At 42.2% G+C, this 22785-nt stretch overlaps 1 protein-coding gene across 4 annotated transcripts in view; it reads left to right on the top strand.

Moving 5' to 3' along the window:
* Positions 1-19777, top strand: part of dpf3 (double PHD fingers 3) — a 138991-nt gene extending 119214 nt beyond the window's left edge. For all 4 annotated transcript variants that reach the window (XM_072569491.1, XM_072569488.1, XM_072569489.1 and 1 more), the window contains 2 exons: positions 13233-13314; positions 14047-19777. In XM_072569491.1, the coding sequence (XP_072425592.1) occupies positions 13233-13314; positions 14047-14117 (153 nt within the window). In that variant the 3' untranslated portion in view covers positions 14118-19777. The remainder of the gene's footprint in view (positions 1-13232; positions 13315-14046) is intronic.
* Positions 19778-22785: the final 3008 nt, after the last annotated feature.

Raw genomic sequence — 22785 nt, 5'->3', positions numbered from 1 at the left:
TTCACCCTGACAGGAATATACTTTCTCTGGATTCTCGTTATCTCATTTTTGAAGGTTTTCCATTTTCCAGCCACACCTTTACCTGGGAACATTTGCCCCCAATCAGCTTATGAAAGTTCTTGCCTAATACCATCAAAATTGGTCTTTCTCCAATTTAGAACTTCAACTTTTAGATCTGGTTTATCTTTTTCCATCACTATTTTCAATCTAATAGAATTATGGTCGCTGGCCCCAAAGTGCTCCCCCACTGACACCTCAATCCCTGGCCTGCCTTATTTCCAAAGAGTAGGTCAAGTTTTGCACTTTCTCTAGTAGGGACATCCACATATTGAATCAGAAAATTTTCTTGTACACACTTAACAAAATCCTCTCCATCTAAACCTTTAACACAATAGCAGTTCCAGTCTATGTTTGGAAAGTTAAAATCCCCTACCATAACTACCTTATTATTCTTACAGATAGCTGAGATCTCCTTACACATTTGTTTCTTAATTTCCCTCTGGCTATTAGGAGGTTTGTAATACAATCCCAATAAGGTGACCATCCCTTTCTTATTTCATTTCCACCCAAATAACTTCCCTGGATGTATTTCCAGGAATATCCTCCCTCAGCACAGCTGTAATGCTATCCCTTATCAAAACGCCACTCCCCTTCCTCCCTTGCCTCCCTTTCTACCCTTCCTGTAGCATTTGTAACCTGGAACATTAAGCTGCCAGTCCTGCCCATCCCTGAGCCATGTTTCTGTAATTGCTATGATATCCCAGTCCCATGTTCCTAACCATGCCCTGAGTTCATCTACCTTCCCTGTTAGGCCCCTTGCATTGAAATAAGTGCAGTTTAATTTATTAGAGCTACCTTGTGCCTGCCTGCCCTGACTGCTTGACTCGCTTCTGTTCTCAACTGTATCAGTCTCAGATTGACCTATTTCCTCACTATCCCCCTGGGTCCCACATCCCCCTTCCCTACCCCCCTCCCCCACCTCCTCACCTCCCCACCTTACTAGTTTAAGCAGTTCCAGCAAATTTTCCTGCCAGTATATTCTTCCCCTTCCAATTTAGGTGCAATCCATCCTTCTTGTACAGGCCCCTCCTACCCCAAAAGAGGTTCCAATGATCCAAAAATGTGTATCCTTCTCCCATACACCAGCTCCTCAGCCATGCATTCATCTGCTCTATCCTCCTATTCCTGCCCTCACTAGCTCGTAGCACCGGGAGTAATCCAGATATTACTACTCTCGAGGACCTCATTTTTAAATTCCTACCTAACTCTCTGTAATTTCCCTTCAGACTCTCAACCTTTTCCCTTCCTAAGTCGTTGGTTCCAATGTGGACAATGACCTCTTGCTGGCCCCTCTCCCCCGTGAGAACATTCTCCACCCTCTCTGAGACATCCTTGATCCTGGCACCAGGGAAGCAGCACACTATTCTGATTTTTCGCTGCTGGCCACAGAAACGTCTGTCTGTACCTCGGACTAGAGAATCCCCTAACACAATTGATCTCTTGGAACCTGACATACCCCTCGTTGCATTAGAGCCAGTCTCAATACCAGAAACTTTACTGTTCGTGCTATGTTCCCCTGAGAATCCATTCCCCACACCCCCCCTACATTTTCCAAAATAGCATACTTGTTTGAAATGGGTATATCCACAAAAGACTCCTACCCTAGGTGCCGACCTCTCTTACCTTTCCTGGAGTTAACCCATCTATGTGACTGTATCTGAGACTTTTCCCCCCTTCCTATAACTGCCATCCATCACACATTGTTGTTGCAAATTCCTCATTGCTTCTAACTGTCTCTCCAACTGATCCATTCGATCTGATAAGACTTGCAACCAACAGCATTTATGGCAGATATAATCTGAGAACAGTGATGAAGAATAGGAAGCCTTCAAGAAAGAGAGTTAATTTATAGACTTGCTTTGCATGCCTTCCCTCATGGAATAATAGATCTCACTGAATGATAAGACAGTTGACTAAAATTCTTAGGACAACTATGAGTTTCTTAATAGTCAAGAACCAAGCTAAATATATTAAGTAAAACTGAGGAAGAAATTAAGTAGGACATGGAGACAGTATGAAAATAGATTCATGGGTAACATAAAATGGACTCCAAAAGTCTAATTGTAAACAGTTGAAAGATAATCAAAGAAATGTTGGGGCTGATTTATGGATGAAAAAGAGGCAGTCAGAAAAGTTGAGGTATTAAGCAAGTACTTTGAATTTGTTTTCACTAAATAGGAATATGCTGCTTATGTCAGAAAGGAGGAAATTGTACAGGATGAAAACAACTGAACAGGAGACACTGCAAAGGTTAGCAGCCCTCAAAGTGACAAAGTCTGAATCTGGATGTGATGGACCCTTTTTTTTCTGGAGGATGTTAAGTAGTATTAGAGGCTCATTCTACAGTTTGGGCATAGAGTGGTGGTAAAGGGCTGAAATACTGTATATGTTTCACCAACATTGAAAGAGGAGAAAATTAAATCAGATCACCACAAGCAAGTCAGTGAATGGCAGGAAAACCTCTAGAGACAAAAGTCCCAGTTTTCAGTTTTAAAAAATAGCAAAAGAAAAGATATTTCTTCAACCAGAGAATGGTCAGTTGCAGGAATTCTCTTCCACAAGTAGATGAAGCCAAAGCATTGGATATTTGAAGGAGTTAAATATAGTTCTTTTGGGTAAACTGATCATAGATGCTGCCAGACCTGCTGAGCTTTTCCAGCAAACGTCTGTTTTTGTACATGGTAGACTTGGCTTTATTATCCAAATCATAGATTTTAAGAGCAGGGAGAGTATTGCTGGAACGATGTAAAATGTTGGTTAGCTAGAGTATTGTGTGCAAATCTAGAATACACATTAAAGGAGGAATATGAAAGTACTGGAGAAGGTGCAGAGGAGATTTGACAGGATGTTGACAGGGCTGGAGAATTTCAATTATGAAGAGAAATTGGACTGATCTATGGTATTTCTTGGAGCAGAGGAAATTGAGGGGTGGCATGATTGAGATGTATAAAATTATGAGGAGCATGAGGTAGATAGGAAAGAACTATTTCTCCTTGATAGAAGAATCAGGAGACCAGGAGCATAGATTTAAGACAAGGGGCAGAAGGTTTAAAGGAAATGTGAGGAAAAACGTTACCATCCTTTTAAAGATCGAGAGTTCCATCCTCTGGATGATCGAGACAGAAACCCTGATAACACTGAAGAAGTAGTTATGCTGCCACGGCATACAAGGTATACTGTTAAATGGGCTAGAGTCGCTGGGTTAGAATAGTTTTTGGCTGGTGCAGACACAATGGGCCGAATGTTCTTTTTCTGTGCTGCAGATCTCTATGACACTAACCTCTAAGAGAAAATGTTCCTCCTCCTGTTAAATGTTGTCTTTATGATCTCTTACTCTGAGATTATGCCCCCGAAGAATCTTGTATGTTTCAATAAGGTCTCCTCTTATACTTCCACATTTAAATGAGTACAAGACCAACCTCCTTGATCTCCCCTTTATAAGAAAATTCTTCCATACCCAAGTCAATCTTTGAGCTGCCTCCAATGGAAGTATGTCTTTCCTAAGACAAAGGAAACAAAATTGCTCACAGTGTTTCAGGTGTCTTGTACAGTTGTAACAAGAATATTTTTATACACCATTCTCTCTGAAACAAAAGTTAATAGTCTATTTGCCTTCCCCATTACCTGCTGACCTTGGATACTAGCTCTTTGTGATTCGTGGACAAGGACTCACAAATACCTGTGTGCTGTAGCTTTCTGCAGTCTTTCCTTTAAAGGCAAAATACCATGGGTGCTAGAAATCTGAAACAATGAAGATGCTGGTGAAACTCCATAGGTCTGGCAATATCAGTGGAAGGAGAAACAGAGTTAACATTTCAAATCCAATTTCATTCTTCAGAGCTAAGATTTGAAGAAGAGTCATACAAGTTCTAAAGAGGAGTCATACTGGACACTCTCTCTTTCTCTTTCTTTCTCTCTCTCTCTCACACACACACACCTCTGATTTACCTCTTTTACCTGCTGTATTTTTCCAGTATGCTATTTGATTCAGATCTTCTGTTCTTCCGACCAAAGTGCATAACCTCACATTTCCACATGTCATGTTCCATCTGCTAAATATTTGCCCACTCACTTAACTTGTCCATCTCCCTCGCCTTCATCCATTATGGATTAATCCAAAGAAAATAACTAATTGTGGATGCTAGAAATCAGAAGCAAAAACACAAATTATTGGAACAACTCAGCAGGTCTGGCAACATCTATGGAGAGAAAGCAGAGTTAAAGTTTTGATCAGTTTGGATCACTGCTTTGTTTCAACAAATGCTACCAGACCTGCTTTTCCAGCAATTTCAGATTTTGCTTCTCACTTGATCTAAGATAATTTCTTGCTCTCGTAGTTACTTCATCTCATACCAAAAAAGCTACCCCACCACCATTGCCCTCTTGACTGACCTTTTAATAATATCATACCCCTGAATGTTTAATTCTTAGTTTTAATCTCTTGTAACTCTCTCTATAATGGATATAAGATCATATCCATTAACCTCTCTTTATGTTGTTGATTCATTTATTTTGGACTTAATTCTGCAGATATTTAAATAAAGAAGCTTTAAGCAAATAAATTTTGCTTTCTTTAATCACTATTCCTGCTCATTCTGGGTATCATTATTAAAAATAGTTGCCTTGCGATGCCTACATATCCTCTCTCATCCTCTAACTAGTTTAATGTCCTCTCTACAGCCCTAGTTAAGAGACCAGAGTTTTTGAGTCTGCTGATTGCTTGCTGCCTCAGTATGTACATTATATGTTGTTTCACTTTTGTCTTTGTTTTTTTAACATTGTTGAGAATATCAGACTCCGTAATAATACATTCCCTTCCCTGCCTTCTCCTTTCTAAGTGTTTTGGAACATAGAAGCATTAGAACCAAGCCTGTTGGCTCCTGTCTGTGCCAATCATGATGCCATTCTAAACTAATTTAGAATGTCTGCACATGGTCCACATCCATGTATTCCTTGTCTGTTCACGTTTATCTAAAACCTCCTTAAGCATTGCTTTTGTATCTGCTTCTACCAGCTCCCCGAAAGATAATTCCAGGTGCCTGCCACCCTCTGTGTAAAAAAAATTATTTGCACGTCTTCTTTAAACTTTTCCCCTCTTACCAATTTCTGTCCCCTTTTATTTAACATTTCTGCTCTAGTAAAACAAACACCACTAACCATCCTGTCCATGCCTCTCATAATTTTACTTCCATCAAGTTGCCCCCTCAGATTCCAATGCTCTAGCGAAAACAATTCAAGTGTGTCTGATCTTCCCTAATATGCTTCAATCACGGCAACATCCTGGTAAACCTCTTTTGCACCCTCTCCAAAGGCTCCATATCCTTCCTGTTGTGTTATGGCCAGAACTGCATACAATACATCAAATGTGGCCTAACTAACGTTTTACGTCACTGCAACATGAATTGCCAACATTTATACTCAACGCCCTGACCGATGAAGGAAAGCAAGCCTTACAACTTCTTTACCACCATATCCACTTGTGTTGCCATTTTCAGGGAGCTGTGAACTTGGACCCAAGATCTTTCTATACATCAGTGTTCCTAAAGGTTCTGCCATTTTGCGTATACTTTACTGTTGCGTTTGACCTCCCAAAATGTGTCACCTCACACTTGTCCAGATTAACCTTTCTTTCCAACTGAGTTATTATCTTCTTTAGGCGAAAGTGAGTACTGCAGATGCTGGAGATTAGAGTGGTGCTGGAAAAGCACAGCAGGTCAGACAGCATCCGAGGTGCAGGAAAATCGACGTTTCGGGCAAAAGCCCTTCATGATGAGGGGCTTTTGCCCAAAACGTCGATTTTCCTGCACCTCGGATGCTGTCTGACCTGCTGTGCTTTTCCAGCACCACTCTAATCTTGACTCTAGTATGTTCTTCGACTACCTTTCCCACAGTGCACAAGTCCACAAATTTTGGTGTTGTCTGTAAACGTACTATTCAGATCACCTATATTTCCATCCAGATGATTTATATATGTTACAAACAACACAGGCAGAACACTGGTCACAGAGAAACACACCTCCACAACTGCATTCTGTCTTTCAAGATCAAGCCAACTTTGCATCCAACTTAACACTCACCATGAATCCCATGCGAATTAATCTTCTGGATCATCCTCCCATGAGGGACCTTATCACATGCTTTAGTAAAGTCCACAAAAAACGGCATACTTTCATCAATCATAAAGTTAAAAATCACGCAACATCAGGTTATAGTCCAACAGGTTTAATTGTGCAACCACCTGATGAAGGAGCAGCGCTCTGAAAGCAAGCGCTTCCAATTAAACCTGTTGGACTATAGCCTGGTGTTGTGTGATTTTTAACTTTGTACACCCCAGTCCAACACCGGCATCTCCAATTCATCAATCCTCTTCACTACATCCTCAAAAAACACAGTATGGGAGACAAACTGCACAAAGAGATGCTGACTATCCCTAGTAAGTCCGTCCTTTTCCAAATATGATGAAATCCTGTCCCTATGAATCTTCTCCAATAATTTCCCCACCACTGATGTAAGGCTCATCAATCTGGATTTCCTGGATTACCCTTCATTAACAAAGGGACAACATTGGCTATTTTCCAGTATTTTGGAATAAGAAGATACAAAGATTTCTGTTAAGGTTCCAACAATCTCATCACTTAACTCCCTTAGTATCCTGAGAGAGATCCCATCAGGCCCTGGAGACTTAACAGCTATAATGTTCTTCAATGCATTGTACACTACTTTCTTAAAATCGAAGTACCCTAGAATATCAATGTACCTCCCCCTAATCTTGCCGTCACCCATGTCCTCCTCCTTGGTGAATACCAAAGCAAAGTACTCATTAACAATCTCATCCACTTCTTCTGGCTACATGCATAAATTTCCTCCTTTTGTCTGAGTAGATCTACCCTTTCCATAACTAACCTCTTGCTCCTAATGTATGCCTTAGTATTCTCCTTAATCCTACTTACCTAGGACATTTCATGATTCCTTTAGCCCACCTAGTTCCTTGTTTAAGTTCTTTCTTGCTTCCTTTATATTCCTCAATGGCCTTGTCTGATTAGTTTCCTAAACCTTACATAGACTTCTCATTTTCCTTTTGACTAAACTTTCAGTACCTCTTGTCATCCAGGGTTCCCAAATCTTGCCATCTTTATCTTTCATCCTCACTGGAATGTATCCGGAACTCAGATCACTGGCCTTTAAAAGACTCCCACATAACAGATTTGGATTTACTCCTCAGCCACCCCCAAACTAATTTCTCCTGCCTGATACTGTTGCAATTAATGTTTCCAGAATGTAACACTTACACACAAGACCCAGTCTTAACCCAAAATGCTTCCCTACTGAAAAATCCATCATCTGGCCAGTTCATTCCTAATACAAGGTCTAGTATGGCGTCATTTCTAGTTGGACTATCTGTATATTATTCCAAGAAACCCTCCAACCTAACGAATGCTGCCCCATCTAAACCCCTACCAATAAGGAAATCCCAGTCAATATTGGGTAAGTTAAAATCGCACATTACAACAACCCTACTTTTACATCTTCCCACAATCTGCCTACATCCTTTGGCTCCTGCTGGCTATCCAGGGTTCCTAAATCTTGCCATCTTTCTCTTTTAACCCCATCATTGTGTTAGCACGTTTCTCATTCCTGAGGGGCGGCCTGGTGGCTCAGTGGTTAGCAGCGCCGGGGCCTGAATTCGATTCCTCTCTCAGGCAACTATCTGTGTGGAGTTTGTGCATTGTCCCAGTGTCTGCGTGGTTTTTTCCAGGTGCTCTGGTTTTCTCCCACAGTCCAAAAATGTGCGGGCTAGGTGGATTACCCATGGGAAGTGCAGGGTTACAGGGATAGAGTAGGTGGCTAGGTGTTGGTGGGACCCTCTTCAGACAGTCAATGTGTACTTAATGGGCAGAATGGCCGGTTTCCATACTAGGGATTCTATGATTCTACAGGGATTCTATGATTCTACCCATATGACCTTGTTGAATGAGACCTTCAAGATGTCCTCTCTTCATACAACTGTGACATTCTCCTTAATCAGTAATACAATTCCCCCATGCCTTTTACAGCCCCCTATCCTATCACATCTGAAACGTCTAAACTCTGGAACATTAAGCTGCCAGTCTATCCTTCTCTCAACTAGGTTTTTGTTATGTCTACAACATCGCGGTTCCATGCTCGGCTCCCTTAACTGTTACACTCTTTGCATTAACATAGACACACTTCATTTTCTGGATTAGTGGTGCTGGAAGAGCACAGCAGTTCAGGCAGCATCCAAGTAGCTTCGAAATCGACGTTTCGGGCAAAAGCCCTTCATCAGGAATAAAGGCAGTGAGCCTGAAGCGTGGAGAGATAAGCTAGAGGAGGGTGGGGGTGGGGAGAAAGTAGCATAGAGTACAATGGGTGAGTGGGGGAGGGGGATGAAGGTGATAGGTCAAGGAGGAGAGGGTGGAGTGGATAGGTGGAAAAGGAGATAGGCAGGTCGGACAAGTCCGGACAAGTTATGGGGACAGTTACTGAGCTGGAAGTTTAGAACTAGGGTGAGGTGGGGGAAGGGGAAATGAGCAAACTGTTGAAGTCCACATTGATGCCCTGGGGTTGAAGTGTTCCGAGGCAGAAGATTAGGCGTTCTTCCTCCAGTCGTCTGGTGGTGAAGGAGCAGCGGTGAAGGAGGCCCAGGACCTCCATGTCCTCAGCAGAGTGGGAGGGGGAGTTGAAATGTTGGGCCACAGGTGTGGTTGATTGGTGCGGGTGTCCCGGAGATGTTCCCTAAAGCGCTCTGCTAGGAGGCGCCCAGTCTCCCCAATGTAGAGGAGACCGCATCGGGAGCAATGGATACAATAAATGATGTTAGTGGATGTGCAAGAAAAACTTTGATGGATGTGGAAGGCTCCTTTAGGGCCAAGGCTAGAGGTGAGGGAGGAGGTGTGGGCACATGTTTTACAGTTCCTGCGGTGGCAGGGGAAAGTGCCAAGATTGGAGGGTGGGTTGTTTGGGGGCGTGGACCTGACCAGGTAGTCGCGGAGGGAACGGTCTTTGCGGAAGGGGGAAAGGGGTGGGGAGGGAATTATATCCCTGGTAGTGGGGTCTATTTGGACGTGGTGGAAATGTCAGCAGATGATTTGGTTTATGCGAAGGTTGGTAGGGTGGAAGGTGAGCACCAGGGGCGTTCTGTGCTTGTTACGGTTGGAGGGGTGGGGTCTGAGGGCGGAGGTGCGGAATGTAGACGAGATGCATTGGAGGGCATCTTTAACTACGTGGGAAGGGAAATTGCGGTCTCTAAAGAAGGAGGCCATCTGGTGTGTTCTGTGGTGGAACTGGTCCTCCTGGGATCCGGCGGAGGCGGAGGAATTGGGAATACGGGAGGGCATTTTTGCAAGAGGTAGGGTGGGAAGAGGTGTAATCCAGGTAGCTGTGGGAGTCGGTGGGTTTGTAAAAAAATGTCAGTGTCAAGTTGGTCGTCATTAATGGAGATGGAGAGGTCCAGGAAGGGGAGGGAGGTGTCAGAGATGGTCTAGGTAAATTTAAGGTCAGGGTGGAATGTGTTGGTGAAGTTGATGAATTGCTCAACCTCCTCGCGGGAGCATGAGGTGGCGCCAATGCAGTCATCAATGTAGTGGAGGAAGAGGTGGGGAGTGGTGCCGGTGTAATTACGGAAGATCAACTGCTCTACGTAGCCAATAAAGAGACAGGCATAGGACAGGTAGCCCATGGCTACCCCTATGAGTCCATAGGGGGAAGTGGGAGGATTCAAAGGAGAAATTGTTAAGTGTGAGGACCAGTTCGGCCAAACGAATGAGAGTGTCGGTGGAAGAGTACTGTTGGGGACGTCTGGAGAGGAAAAAACGGAGGGCTTGGAGGCCCTGGTCATGGTGGATGGAGGTGTAGAGGGATTGGATTCAGACTGCCAGTCCTGCCATTTTCTTTAACCTGGCCTGCCTGTTCTTCCTCTTGTACTTACATGACTTAACCTCTGCCTTCTCCTCAATCACTCCACATGCTAACCTATTGTTCTGATTTCTCACATCCCTCCCCCCCAGCCACATTATTTTAAACCCTCCCAAGCGGCATTAGCAAACCTCCCTGCAAGGATATTCATGTCCCACTGGATTAGATGCAGCCTGTCTTTCTTGTACAGATCCCTCTTGCCCTGGCAAAGATTTGAATGATCCAGATATCTGAAGCCCTTTGTCCTACACCATGCATCCAACTATATTATCTTCCTTTTCTGGCCTCAACTAGCACATGACACAGGGAATAAATCCTTCCAACATATGATTCTATTTTTCTCTTATGGATCGTTTCTCATCACACCAAAATTTTCTTTCTCCAAGTTAATTATTCATGTTCTGGATTGCCCTTTTTCAGTAGTCAGCCTAAACCTTATGATTCCGTGATCACTGTTCCATAAATATTATTCTACTGACACTTATCCACTTGGTCCAACTAATTCCTGTTGACCAGGTCTATCAGTGCCTCCTTCCTTGGTGGATTGAACACATACTAGGTTAGAAAATTTACCCTAATACACTTGAGGAATTCTTGTCCCTCTCTGCCCCTTATGCTACTACTATCTCAGTCTGTATTTTGATAATTAAAGTCTCTCATTATAGCTAGTCAATACTGCTACTGCGTCCCATTTTCCTTTGCTGCCTTTCCTGGGCATCATCTATCCAGAAATATTTAGTTTCTAGCCCTGTCCTTCTTTGAGCCAGATCCCTTATAGCTACAACATCATATTTCCACATGGTAATCTGTGCCTGTAAATCACCAATCTCATTTACCATAGCCCATGCATTCACAAAAGTCACAGTAACCTTGATTTAGACTTTATTACTTGTTTCATTACTCTTAATTGCACTTAATAGCTTGTTTCCTGCTGTAGAGCTATTTACCTCCAGTATACTCTGATTTCTTTTGCTGCTTTCCACACATCTGCCCTGTCAGTTTTGCAGCATTGTGCACTTTTTCAATTTGATTTCCCCCTTAATTGCCTTAGACTTGAATAGTGCATCCTCCTCAGAGTCTTTTTTTTTAAATGCCGGTCATTCTTTCTTGACTGTCTTGCCTCGTAGAGTCCTACAGCACAGAGACAGGCCCTTTGGCCCAAACTGGTTCAACGGTGGTTCAGTGGTTAGCATTGCTGCCTCACAGTGCCAGGGTCCCAGGTTCGATTCCAGCCTTGGGCAACTGTCTGTGTGGAGTCTGCACATTCTCCCCGTGTCTGCGTGGGTTTCCTCCGGGTGTTCTGATTTCCTCCCACATTCTAAAGATGTGCAGGTCAGGTGAATTGGCCATGCTAAATTGTCCATAGTTGTTAGGTGTATTAGTCAGAGGGGGATAGGTTACTCTTCAGAGGGTTGGTGTGGACTTGTTGGGCCGAAGGGCCTGTTTCCATACTGAAGGGAATCTAATCTAACCTAAAAAAGAGTACATCCACACTAACTCCATTTCCTTGCACTTTTGACCCATATTCTTCTAAGTCGAGAGTGTGGTGCTGACAAAGCACAGCAGGTCAGGCAGCATCCCTGGAGCAGGAGGATCGACATTTCAGGCAAAAGCCCTTCATCATCGTCATCTATTGAGAAATATTTCAGTTCTAGCCTGAAACATTGATTCTCCTGCTCCTCGGATGCTGCCTGACCTGCTGTGCTTTTCCAGCACCACACTCTCGACTCTGTTCTTCAGCATCTACAGTCCTCACTTTCTCCATATTCACCTAAACCTTTCCTATCCATATATTTATCCAAATGCCTTTTAAATATTTTAATGTATCCTCCTCAACCGTTTCCACTGGCAGCTCATTTCACATGCAAACCACCCTCTGTGTATATAAAAAAAGCTGCCCCTCAGGTTCCCTTTATTCTTTCCCCTCTGACCTTAAACTGATTCCCTCCAGCCCTTGATTTCCCAACCTTGGAGAAAAGGCTAAGTGCATTCAACCTATCCATGCTGCTCATGATCTATAAGATCCCCCCTCAATCTCTTACGCTGTAAAGAAAAAGTCCTAGCTTGGTCAACCTCTCCCTATAACTCAGACCCTTGAGTCCTGGCAACTTCCCAACTTTTATACTCAGTGCCCTGACTGATGAAGGCCAGTGAGCCAAAAGCCACCTTCACTGCCCTGTCTACCTATGACTCCACCTTCAGAGAACCATGCACCTGAACTCCAAGATCCCTCTATTCCAATACACTCAAGGTCTACCATTCACCATCAAATTCTTACCTTGATTTGACTTTCCAAAATGCAAGACCTCACACTTATCTATATTAAACTCCATTTGTCATTCCTCAGCCCACTTCCCCAGCTGGTTGAGATCCTGCTGCAATTTCTGATAACCTTCCTCACTGTCCACGATGCCGCCTATTTTAGTGTCATCTGCAAATTTACTAATCATGCCTTGTACATTCTCATCCAAATCATTGATATAGATAACAAACAGTTATGGACTCAGCACCTATTTTCTCAATTCACTGTAGCCAGTTGTCATACCTCTTAACCTGCTTTTATTTAGGTTTAAAGATGCTGTTTTGGCCCACATTTTTCATCCTGAAACAAACGTGACATTCTTTGTTATGATCATTCTTGCCTAGAGTATCTATAACTGTGAGATTAAGTAAACTTGCCTCTTTACAGATTACCATGTATAAAGTAGCTTGCTACCTAATTGGTTTCAGTATGTATTGTTCTAAATACACTCTTACCACTCTAGGCTAGCTGTATTAATTTGTCCACTCTTAAAAGAAGATTAACATCACCTACAAATATTGCACTAACTTTTAATGAGCGCCCAGTGTTTCTTAATTTATACTGGGGCCTACAGTGTATCTACTAATCTCACCAGTGACATCTTTCCTTTGCTATGTCTTATTTCTACCCAAACTGATTGTACATTTTGAGCCAAGATTATTTCTCACGATGGTATTGAGCTCATGCTTTAACTACAGAGCGACTCCACCTCCTTCCCCTTTCCCTTTTTTTTAATGTTTCTGAAATTCAAACGCACCTTGATCAAGGCTAAAAACTGAATATCCATTTTTATTACTCTTGCTCCTAATGGCTCTTGAAATGAAAATATGAACTTTGCAAAACGTTAGTGTTTTAGTAATTCTTTAACACCAGCGTAAAGGTTTGTTTTTGTCGATGTAAGTATTTTATAAATGGAATTCTCGTTTTTATTTTCCAGGACCAGTTATTGTTTTGTGATGACTGTGATCGTGGCTATCACATGTACTGTCTAAACCCACCAATGGCACAGCCTCCAGAAGGTAGAGTATTACCCTGATGAGCAAGACTTGCTTGTAAAAATCATTAGATGTCTTTGTCTCTGAAGTGAGCTCTCATTCCCTTGCTTGACTCAGCTGAGTGTTGTCACCTCAATGTGGACGCAGTGGTTTTCTCCATTTGTCCTCCAAAGTTCCCATGCAATATCAGTTTCTGTCCTTGCTCCATATTTTCAATATCAAGTGAATTCTCTTTTAACATGTTTTTTTTTAAATTTGCTCTTGTGAATATGAGTGTTGTTGGGAAGTTCAGCCTTTGTTGCCCATCCCTCCTTCCTCTTGAGAAACATTCAGTAAACGTGACTGGAATAAAGTGATGCTGGTGCCATTGGGTCTCCTTTTACACTGTTTCCACATGCACTAAGATCTTTCTGCTTTGTTGCAGTCTGGAGGTCTGGTAGTTCATATCACTGCACTATCTGCCTGTACATGGCATTATGAATGGATTTGACTTTGTCAGTCCCTGATATGTACCCACACAGGTGGGTGAATCAATGCAAGAAACTTGACTGTTATTTTCAGTCTTAGAATCATCAGTGCCCTGTAGCCATAACCACCTTGGTTGAACCAATTACTGTGAGCTGCACTGGGAGTTTATGTTTGTGAGTGGTGTGTGATACTGTGAGCTGTATTGGGAGTTTTGCTCGAGTGATTTGTGATACTTAGGCCTGCACTGAGAGTTTGGATTTTAAATGCTACATTCTTTCCAACCTGCAGGAAGCTGGAGTTGCCACTTGTGCCTGAAACAACTGAAGGAAAAGGCTTCTGGTTATGTGAACAAACCCTGATTTAGTGTCATCAATTTTTTAATATATATATATATATTTTTAAGATTAGTTTTATTTAGGTGCATGTGATCAGTGTTCAACATGTTTGCACGGTGGAGCTAAAAGAAAATGAACCTGTTTTTGTTTCATTCATTGAAGCAAAGTAAACCATTGGTCATCTAGCACATATTTCAATGCTGCAATCAACACAGGTCTACTTCTTGTCAGCTGCCATTAGGTGTCAATGTTATGGCCAGTAAATATTCAGTTTTAAAATATTCAGTGTTTAAAATTTGCTGTGGTTATATTTTAACATGACTTTAATCCTCCATTTCCTAGGTTTTCATTCACTTTAACTTTAAAGACATGTGGTCACCACAATACTTTACAGAACTCCATGATTTTTGATGATTTAGTAACTGGAATGACTTCTCAAATTCCAGTTTAATGAAGACTGCGAAAATCTGCCAAGTATTATTTCTTCTCTAACATGGAGTTTTACAAAACAATTGAAAAACACAATCAAAATGTTCATACTGATACTTGTTTATTAATGCAGATACATTTCAACAAAACAAACTTAAGAGTGTAATCCAAAAAACCCTTTCAAATATAAAAGTTAACTACGTGTTGCTACTAGCAAACGTCATTGTAAAACCAAAAGCCAATTCTAAACACTGATTATTTTAATACTCTACACTACAGATAAAAGCCTCAGTGTTATTTTAAACTTGAAAGCTTTACATTTCAACAGCATTAGTATTTTTATATATCTTCTTTATGAACCTTAAAAACTGTCTTTATTTTCTTAATAGGCTGCCGATCCATTTACGTTTGTATATATGATAAACAGTGATTGCAGAGGGTATTTATGGGTCTTTTTGTATTGTTCAGAGGGGACCTACAATATGATCCTTCTCTGCTGTTTCATTCCTACACACCTCTACACTCTAAGATAAGCTGCTGAAAATCCCGTCAGTCTTTAAATAGTGAGCATTTCTGTGCTTTAGTGCCATTTCTTAGTGAGTTAAGAGAAGCCAATAATCCAGAATATTAGCATGTCCTCAACAGTATTTTTGCCTAATACAAATGTGAAAATAGTGTTAGTTCAGTATCCGTGACACAGCCTTTCAACATACTTTCTTGTTGTTGTAGACCAGGAATTGGGAACACTATGGGATGTATTGGGAGTGCTGCTTCTTTCAAATGAGATGTTAAACTGTTTGTGCTGGTCAAGGAAATGATCCAATGGTCAGTATCAAAAGGCCAGCCAAGTTCTGATGTCTTAACTGATGCTTAGCTCTCGATCAGCATCACAAAATCAGACAATCTGATCATTATCACATTGCTCTTTGTGGAAACTTGCTGTGCATGGTTTGGGTGCTATAAGGTCATGTAATATTACATGATGTAGACTGTACCTCTTCCTATGATGTACACTGTCTGATTAGTATTTCATTGTTAGAATTAATCAATTAAACTACCAAATGAATTATCCAAAAATATTCATGTTGAAGCCCCCCCTCCCCCCACTCAAATATTGCCATTCTTGTCTTCTCACTCACTTATAACAAATCACAGAATTGTAAACAATTCCTTACACGGTGCTACTGAGTCAGTTGTAATGTTGAAATCAGTCTGCTCAGATGAAGTTACAAACTTTACTGGATGAAAACGGCAATTCGATTTAGATTACCACAGAACGGGTAGTATGGGTTGCACTTTGGGTATGGAAGCTCTTGCTGCTTATAATGCTGCCTCATTACCAAGGTTGACCCTGACTAATTTAGGAGCTTAATTATTCTGTTAGGTAGCACCACAATGAAACTCCAGCAGACCTCCAGTCTGGGCTCCAGTTGGTGTCTTAAGGCAATTAAAGAAAATCGATGCAAATTTTGTGAGGTGCCAATGAGGTTCCCCAAAAACCCTCACTGCTGTGTTGCTAATGAATGTTCTTTGTGCCTGCAATATCTTTGATAAAAGATTACTAGATGTCGACCCTACTTAATTATGCCAGGCTCAATTATAGTACTTCTCAATTTTATTTATTCATTCATGGGATGAGTGTATTGCTGGCCAGCATTTATTGCCATCCCTGATCGTCCAAGAGGGCAGTTGAGTCCACCACATTGCTGTGGGTCTGGAGTTCCCTGTAGGCCATACCAGATATATATGGTAGTTTCCTTGCCTGAAAGACATTAGTAGCCCAGATAGGTTTTTCCTGACCATCAACAATCAGTTTGTGGTCATCATGCAGCACCTAATTTCAGATTTTTATTGGATTCAAATTCCACCATCTGCCATGGCAGGATTCAAACTGGGACTGCCAGATCATTACCTGGGTCTGTGGATTGACAGTCTAGCGATTATGTGTTCCTCTTTGGTGTCTGCAAAATTGATGTTTTTACTTGTATCTTAATGGCATGTGATCATTGATGGCTGGACCACCATTTATTGCTGATCCTAATTGCCTTGGTAAATGTGGTGAGGATCCTTCTTAGACTCTTGCAAACCATGTGATGTAGATATACCCACAGTACTGTTAGTGTAGGGATTTTGACCAGGTGATTCTGAAAAAAATGGCAATATTTTTCCAGATCAGGATGATGTGTGGCTTGGAAGGGAACATGCAACTGGTGGTGTTCCCACATATCTGCTGCCCTTGTCTTTCTGGATAGTAGAGGCTGCAATGTTGAAAGGTGCAATTGAACAAGCCTTGGTGAATTGTTTCAAGTGTATTTGTAGATCCATTGGAGTCAAAGGGAGTGGAAGTTGAAGATGGCAGTGCCAGATAAGTGGGTTGCGTTGCTCTGGATGAATTTGAGTTCCTTGCATGTATTAGAGCTGCATCCATCTAGGCAGTCCTGACCTTCTCTATGAAAATTCAAGATGGGAAATAAATAAATAATATGTAATGCAATGCCCAACAAGTAAAAAGAATCACCAGCGAACATCCCTATTTGTGAACTGATGGAAGTTATTCTGAGACCTTAGAAGCGGGGATTTTTAATCCCACGTCTCCTTTTTATCCAGTATGTAAGTGACCAGCCAGGTTTTGAGCTTCGGGAAGCCTGTCAGCTAAATGGAGGTGAGGGATTGCTGCTTTGGAGGTAAGTGCTTTTGAAAGTGTAAGGTCATTTGTGTTCTGAAGAAGAGAATGCTAGCATAGCAGGCTGGACTCGAAGTATGACCTACTACTCCCAGAGCTTATTCAGTTAGGATTGTTGACTTGATGCCAATCCAACCAGTTTCAGAAGACGGCCTGTTATCTTTAGATCCCAGGTCAGACAATGGACATTCAATCAGCCTTTCCCAATTGAGCAACAATGCAGGTATGACACCAATAACTCTGATTACCTGTACTGAATAGAAGGATCATATGGTCTGTTTGATTATAAGAGTTGTACAGCACGGATACAGGCCCTTCATTCTAAGTCATCCATGCCAATCAGATATACTAAATCAATGTAGCCCCATTTGCCACCATTTGGCCCATATCCCTTGGATCCCATCCTATTTCTGCACCCATCCGGATGCCTTTTAAATGTTGTAATTGCGCCAGCCTCCACCACTTCCTTTCGCAGCTCATCCATACATGCACCACCCGTTGTCCTGTAGGTCCCTTCTTAAATTGTTTCCCCTCTCACCTTAAACTTATGGCCCTTGGTTTTGGACTCCCCTACCCTGGGAAAAAGACATTGATTGGGTGACTATCCAATGTCCTTCATGATTTTATAAATCTCTATAAGGGTCACCCTTAAGCCTCTGATGCTTTAGGGAAAATAGCCCCAGTCTATTCAGCCTCTCCCTATAGTTCAAACTCTCCAACCTTGGCAACATCCTTGTAAATCTTTTCTGCACTTTTTCAAGTTTAGCAATATCTTTCAGAAAGCAGGGAGACCAGAACTGAATGCTGTATTCCAAAAGTGGTCTAACCAATGTCCTGCACAGCCATAATATGACATCCCAAATCGTAAACTCAATGTACTGTCTAATAAAGGCATGTGTACAAAATGCCACCTTCACGACCCTGTCTACCTTTGACTCCACCTTCAAAAACAAATTATGACCCTTAACCCCAAGGTCTCTTTGGCCCTGATTTGTCTTACCACAATGCAACATCTCACAGTATCTAAAACTCCATCTGCCACTCCTCAGTCCATTGGCCCATCTGACTCTGAGATACCCTTGGTTTACAGTTCCCAGGCTTCTCCTTACAGTCTTTCTTAAATGAAGGCACACCATTAGCCACCCTCCAGTCTTCTGGCACCCCACCCGTGGCTGTAGATGACACAAATATCTCAGCTAAAGGCCCCACAATTTCTTCCCAGGTTTCCCCACAATGCCCTGGGTGAGATCCTGGAGTTTAATTTGCCTTTATACTTTTTTAAGACCTCTTCTGTAATGTGGTCTGTGTTTTCATGACATCAATATTTGTTTCCCTCAGTTCCCTAGCTTCCACGTCTTTTCCCCACAGTAAATACTGATTAAAATTTAGAAGTACGATAATTTGGTCAGTGCTACTGCAGTCAGGTATCTGGCTTTTCTGTCAGGACAGTTTATTGTGCTCTTTAAATCAGGCTCCCACATCCAAGTTTCAGTTGAACAGTTGCTGATGTCAGAGGATTGGGAGGTGCGGGGAACCTGGTTATGAAGTAGATAGGAGCAACTAGGTGAATGTGAGTAGTTTTTATTACCTTTCATGCGGAGCAGGAGCAGTTTTCCTTTCAGTTCCACTATCACAAACTGATCACCCGATGCAACTTGCAGATTTCTCTCCCCTCCACCCCAAACCCCCACCGCCACCACCTTGTTAAAATATTGGTCATTTTGTTATAGGTTTTTCTACGTGACTTTAAGGAGCCCCAAAGGATCAAAGAATCTTTCCATGATGTTTTAAATAAAGACAGTTAGTTATGTTATAGATTACCCTGGAAGAGTGAGGTATGGTGAGGAGACCAGCTTCCATTAAACTACCACATCCAACATAAAGATTGGACCTACACTGCCGGCCTTATTTTGCACCCCACTCTAGTCATCTAGCCAGTTGAACTAACTAACCACTGCTTGACTTAGATTCCAGCTCAAAGCATGAAGGCTATTTATTTGGTAAGGATTGGGATGAAGGAAAAGCTTTATGCCGTCTTGTTCCTGAGCTTCAAAATAATCTGCTGCCATAACAGTACTTACAATAGTGTCACTATAATGCTAAAGAGTATATTCTCCAGTGGAAACACCTTTTGCATGAACCTTAACATTGCATATGGCAATTTAGATTCATTATTTTGTTTGGTCAAACTATTGTTTGTTTCTGAAAATGAAAGTTAATTCAGTGCTGTCCTTAGAGCTGCTGTCTGAACCAGGATCACTGGTAATGGATAGCAAACGTTTTCAACTGAAGTATAACTGAAGGAGTTTTCTTTTGAATGTCCGTTATAAACTACCATTTGTCTGTCTTTTTGTTTGTCTAGTAATACTTATTTTGTATGACATTACTTTTGTAACCTGAATATCCAATGGAATAAAGTCACAAATGTTTGGTGTCACATGAGATAGATATTGTTTGAGATACCCTGTCGTTCTGTTAGTTACTTATAGTGCAGACAAACGGTACAGTGTGATATTATTATACAATTTTGGGAACTGCTGTTAAATGTCCACGCAGTTAATTGAATATGTAATTTAATGGGTTGTTTCTTCCTAAAGAAAATTCAAGTATAAACTATAGTTTGCAAAGAAAAACAATCATAAGTAATACATATGTTTCTTAATTCTTCAAACTTGCAGCAACAAAGAAAAACCAAAGGATCCTTGGATTCTTTAAATCCTTTGGAAAAGGAAGGTCTATTCTTAATAGGCCCTTCATATACAGAATGACCTTGTTCACTAACATTGGCCTGTCAGTTTAAGGTTTCATGGTTGCAGTTGATACCCAGCTTTGCCACACACTGACTTTGAGACCGACATGCTCAGTTGTGCCATAGTATCCACTGTTGGTGATTCTGAGACTCTTGCTCCTCCTTCATGAACAATATAGCAAAGTGAATTGTCTGTTCCTGTTATACAGATCATGAGTAGAGATTGGTTAGGGTTGTTGCAGAACAAAAATAAAACTCTGGAAACAAAGATACAGGAGTGCAGATCATCACCGTGATGGAGGAGAGGATACTGGACATCATTGCCATACTGGAAATCATGACCATCAGGTGGGGCAGATTTTCCCCAAATCCTTCTCCATGCGTTTTTACTGATTTAAAATTGTAAAGGGTTCAAGGATGTATTTTGGAGAAATATGGGCCAGGAGCAGGCAACTGGGACTAGTTTAGGATTATGCTTAGTGTGGACTGGTTAGACTAAAGGGTCTGATTCTGTGATTTATGACTCTGCGATGATGCCTCACCTCCCATCACTGTGTGTGCGGATTTCAAATACCCAGGAACTCAAGCCTGGCCGGGCAGTAGTACAATAAAAAAAGACTGAAAATAAAGATCTATTGGTTCTTACTATGATGCTGGTAGCCACCAGATCATTTACTGATACCATGCTCTTTAGAGGAGGGTTAGGCACTTGATGAGTGTGCTCTACAAACAGACTAAGAGAATGTAGTATCAGTACCAACTTGCTGGTATGTGGTTGTACATTTGTTCTGCTGCAGAAGACTCGAATGAAGATTTTGGAGGGGTATGCTATCCACAATCTCATCACCTCAATCCCATCCTCCACCTCAAACCTCATAGTTGCCCAACCCCACACCACCTGTTTCTATCTCTTACCAAAATCCACAAAACTGACTGCCCTAGTCAACAGATTGTCTCTGCCTGCTCCTGCCCTGCCCCACTGAACTCATCTCGGCTTAACTCTGTCCTATTCACCCTTGGTCCAGGAACACACTACATACATTTGAGATATCACCCATACCCTCCACCACCTCCCCCTCAAATTTTTAATGGGTGCACTTTCTAGGTGGTTGGCCCTTAGGGCACATCATATGATTATAGGGGGAGACTTCAATCGTCTTATGGACTCCGAGGTAGACAGGATGCCCAGGGGTCTCATGGGCATATCCCCGCAATCCAGACAACTGGTGGACCTGAGTGGGGAGTTGGGGCTGGTAGATGTGCGAAGATGTCTTCACCCTGAGGGTAAGGGCTTTACCTTCTTCTCCAACCCACACAGGTACTACACTAGGATTGACATGTTTTTTGCCCTACCAGCCTTTTTGGATTCAGTGCTGTCTCATAGAATTGGGAACATAGACATTTCTGACCATGCGGCAGTGTATTTGGAGGTTAAGGCCAGAGGCAATGGGACCGGCTCACAGCATTGGCGCATGGATCCTTTTCTCCTGAAGGACAGTAAATTTATTGAGTACTTCTCGAAAGAATTTAAACTTTTTTGGGATACTAATTCAGGTACCCAGTATCCCATCGGTGCTCTGTGAGAATGCCAAGACCTATGCGAGGGGTTTGATTCTTACTCGGTGACCCAGAAGCGGCAGAGGGGAGAGCAGCAACATATGCTTGAGGCCCAGATAAAGGCAACATACTTTGACAGGCCATCTGTGACCAAGTTGCAGTGGATTACAACCCTCAGGGCTGCTCTGAACTCTGCGCTCACTCAGACAGCAAAGAGAGTGATCTCTTGCGAAACAGAATTTGTTCGAGTGTGGTGATTATCCGGATAGATAACTAGCATATCTAGCCAGGAGGAAGCGTGCCCCCCCCCCCCCCCCCCAATCTATCATATCCATCAGACAGTGTGCTGGTACTGTTACTTGCGATTCCAAAGATTAACGCGGCATTTAGGAAGTTCCATTCTGAGTTGTACTGGTTGGAGGGCTGGTGAGGATAGGTTGGTGAAGGTGGAGTTCTTTTTTAAGAACTTGGACCTCCCAGGTGTAACTTCAGAGCAGGCGTCCCTTTTGGATACCCTTCTGACAATCCCAAGTGATACAGGAGGTGATGAGGCAGCTCCAAAGTGGTAATGCGCCCAGCCCGGATGGATTTCAGGACGAGTTTTATAAGGAGTTTATAAACAGGCTGGCCGGGCCAATGTCAGACATGTACAATCATTCGTACAGTTAGGACGACCTCCCATCCTGTCTGAGAGAAGCTAATATCTCCCTTATTCTCAAGAGAGGGACAGCTCCAGAGGACTGTGCTTCGTACAGACCCATATCACTGTTAAACGTGGATTTTAAAATTCTGTCGAAAAGGCTGGCACTGAGGTTGGTGAAGGTCTTGCCCTCTATTGTAAAGGAGGACCAAAATGATTTTATTAAGGGTCACAGGTCCTCTAACAACATTAGAAGAGTACTCAACATGGTGCAGGTGTGCCAGCAAGGGTCGATTCTGGGCTTGGTAGTCTCCCTGGATTCAGAGAAATCATTTGACTGGGTGGAGTGGCCGTACCTCTTTTATGTCGTTGGGGCGGCCTTCACCAGGTGGTGGCAGTATTATATAACGATCCTAAGGCAGTGGTTCTCACTAACAGCATAAGATTAAAACTGACAATTTTAGTATTGGTAGAGGTAGCCAACAAGGGTGCCCTCTCTCACTGCTGCTGTTTATATGAGTGATTGAGCCATTGGCAAAGACTATCCGGTGGGAACCCAATATAGTTGCCCCAGAGGTGAGATCAGGGGGGCATAAAATCATCCTTTATGCAGACAATATTCTCCTTTTTCTAT

This window comes from Chiloscyllium punctatum, chromosome 4 (assembly GCF_047496795.1).
Source record: "Chiloscyllium punctatum isolate Juve2018m chromosome 4, sChiPun1.3, whole genome shotgun sequence".
In the NCBI taxonomy this organism is placed as follows: domain Eukaryota; kingdom Metazoa; phylum Chordata; class Chondrichthyes; order Orectolobiformes; family Hemiscylliidae; genus Chiloscyllium; species Chiloscyllium punctatum.
Note: the sequence above shows the minus strand (reverse complement) of the source record. Positions and strands in the feature narration are given on the sequence as shown.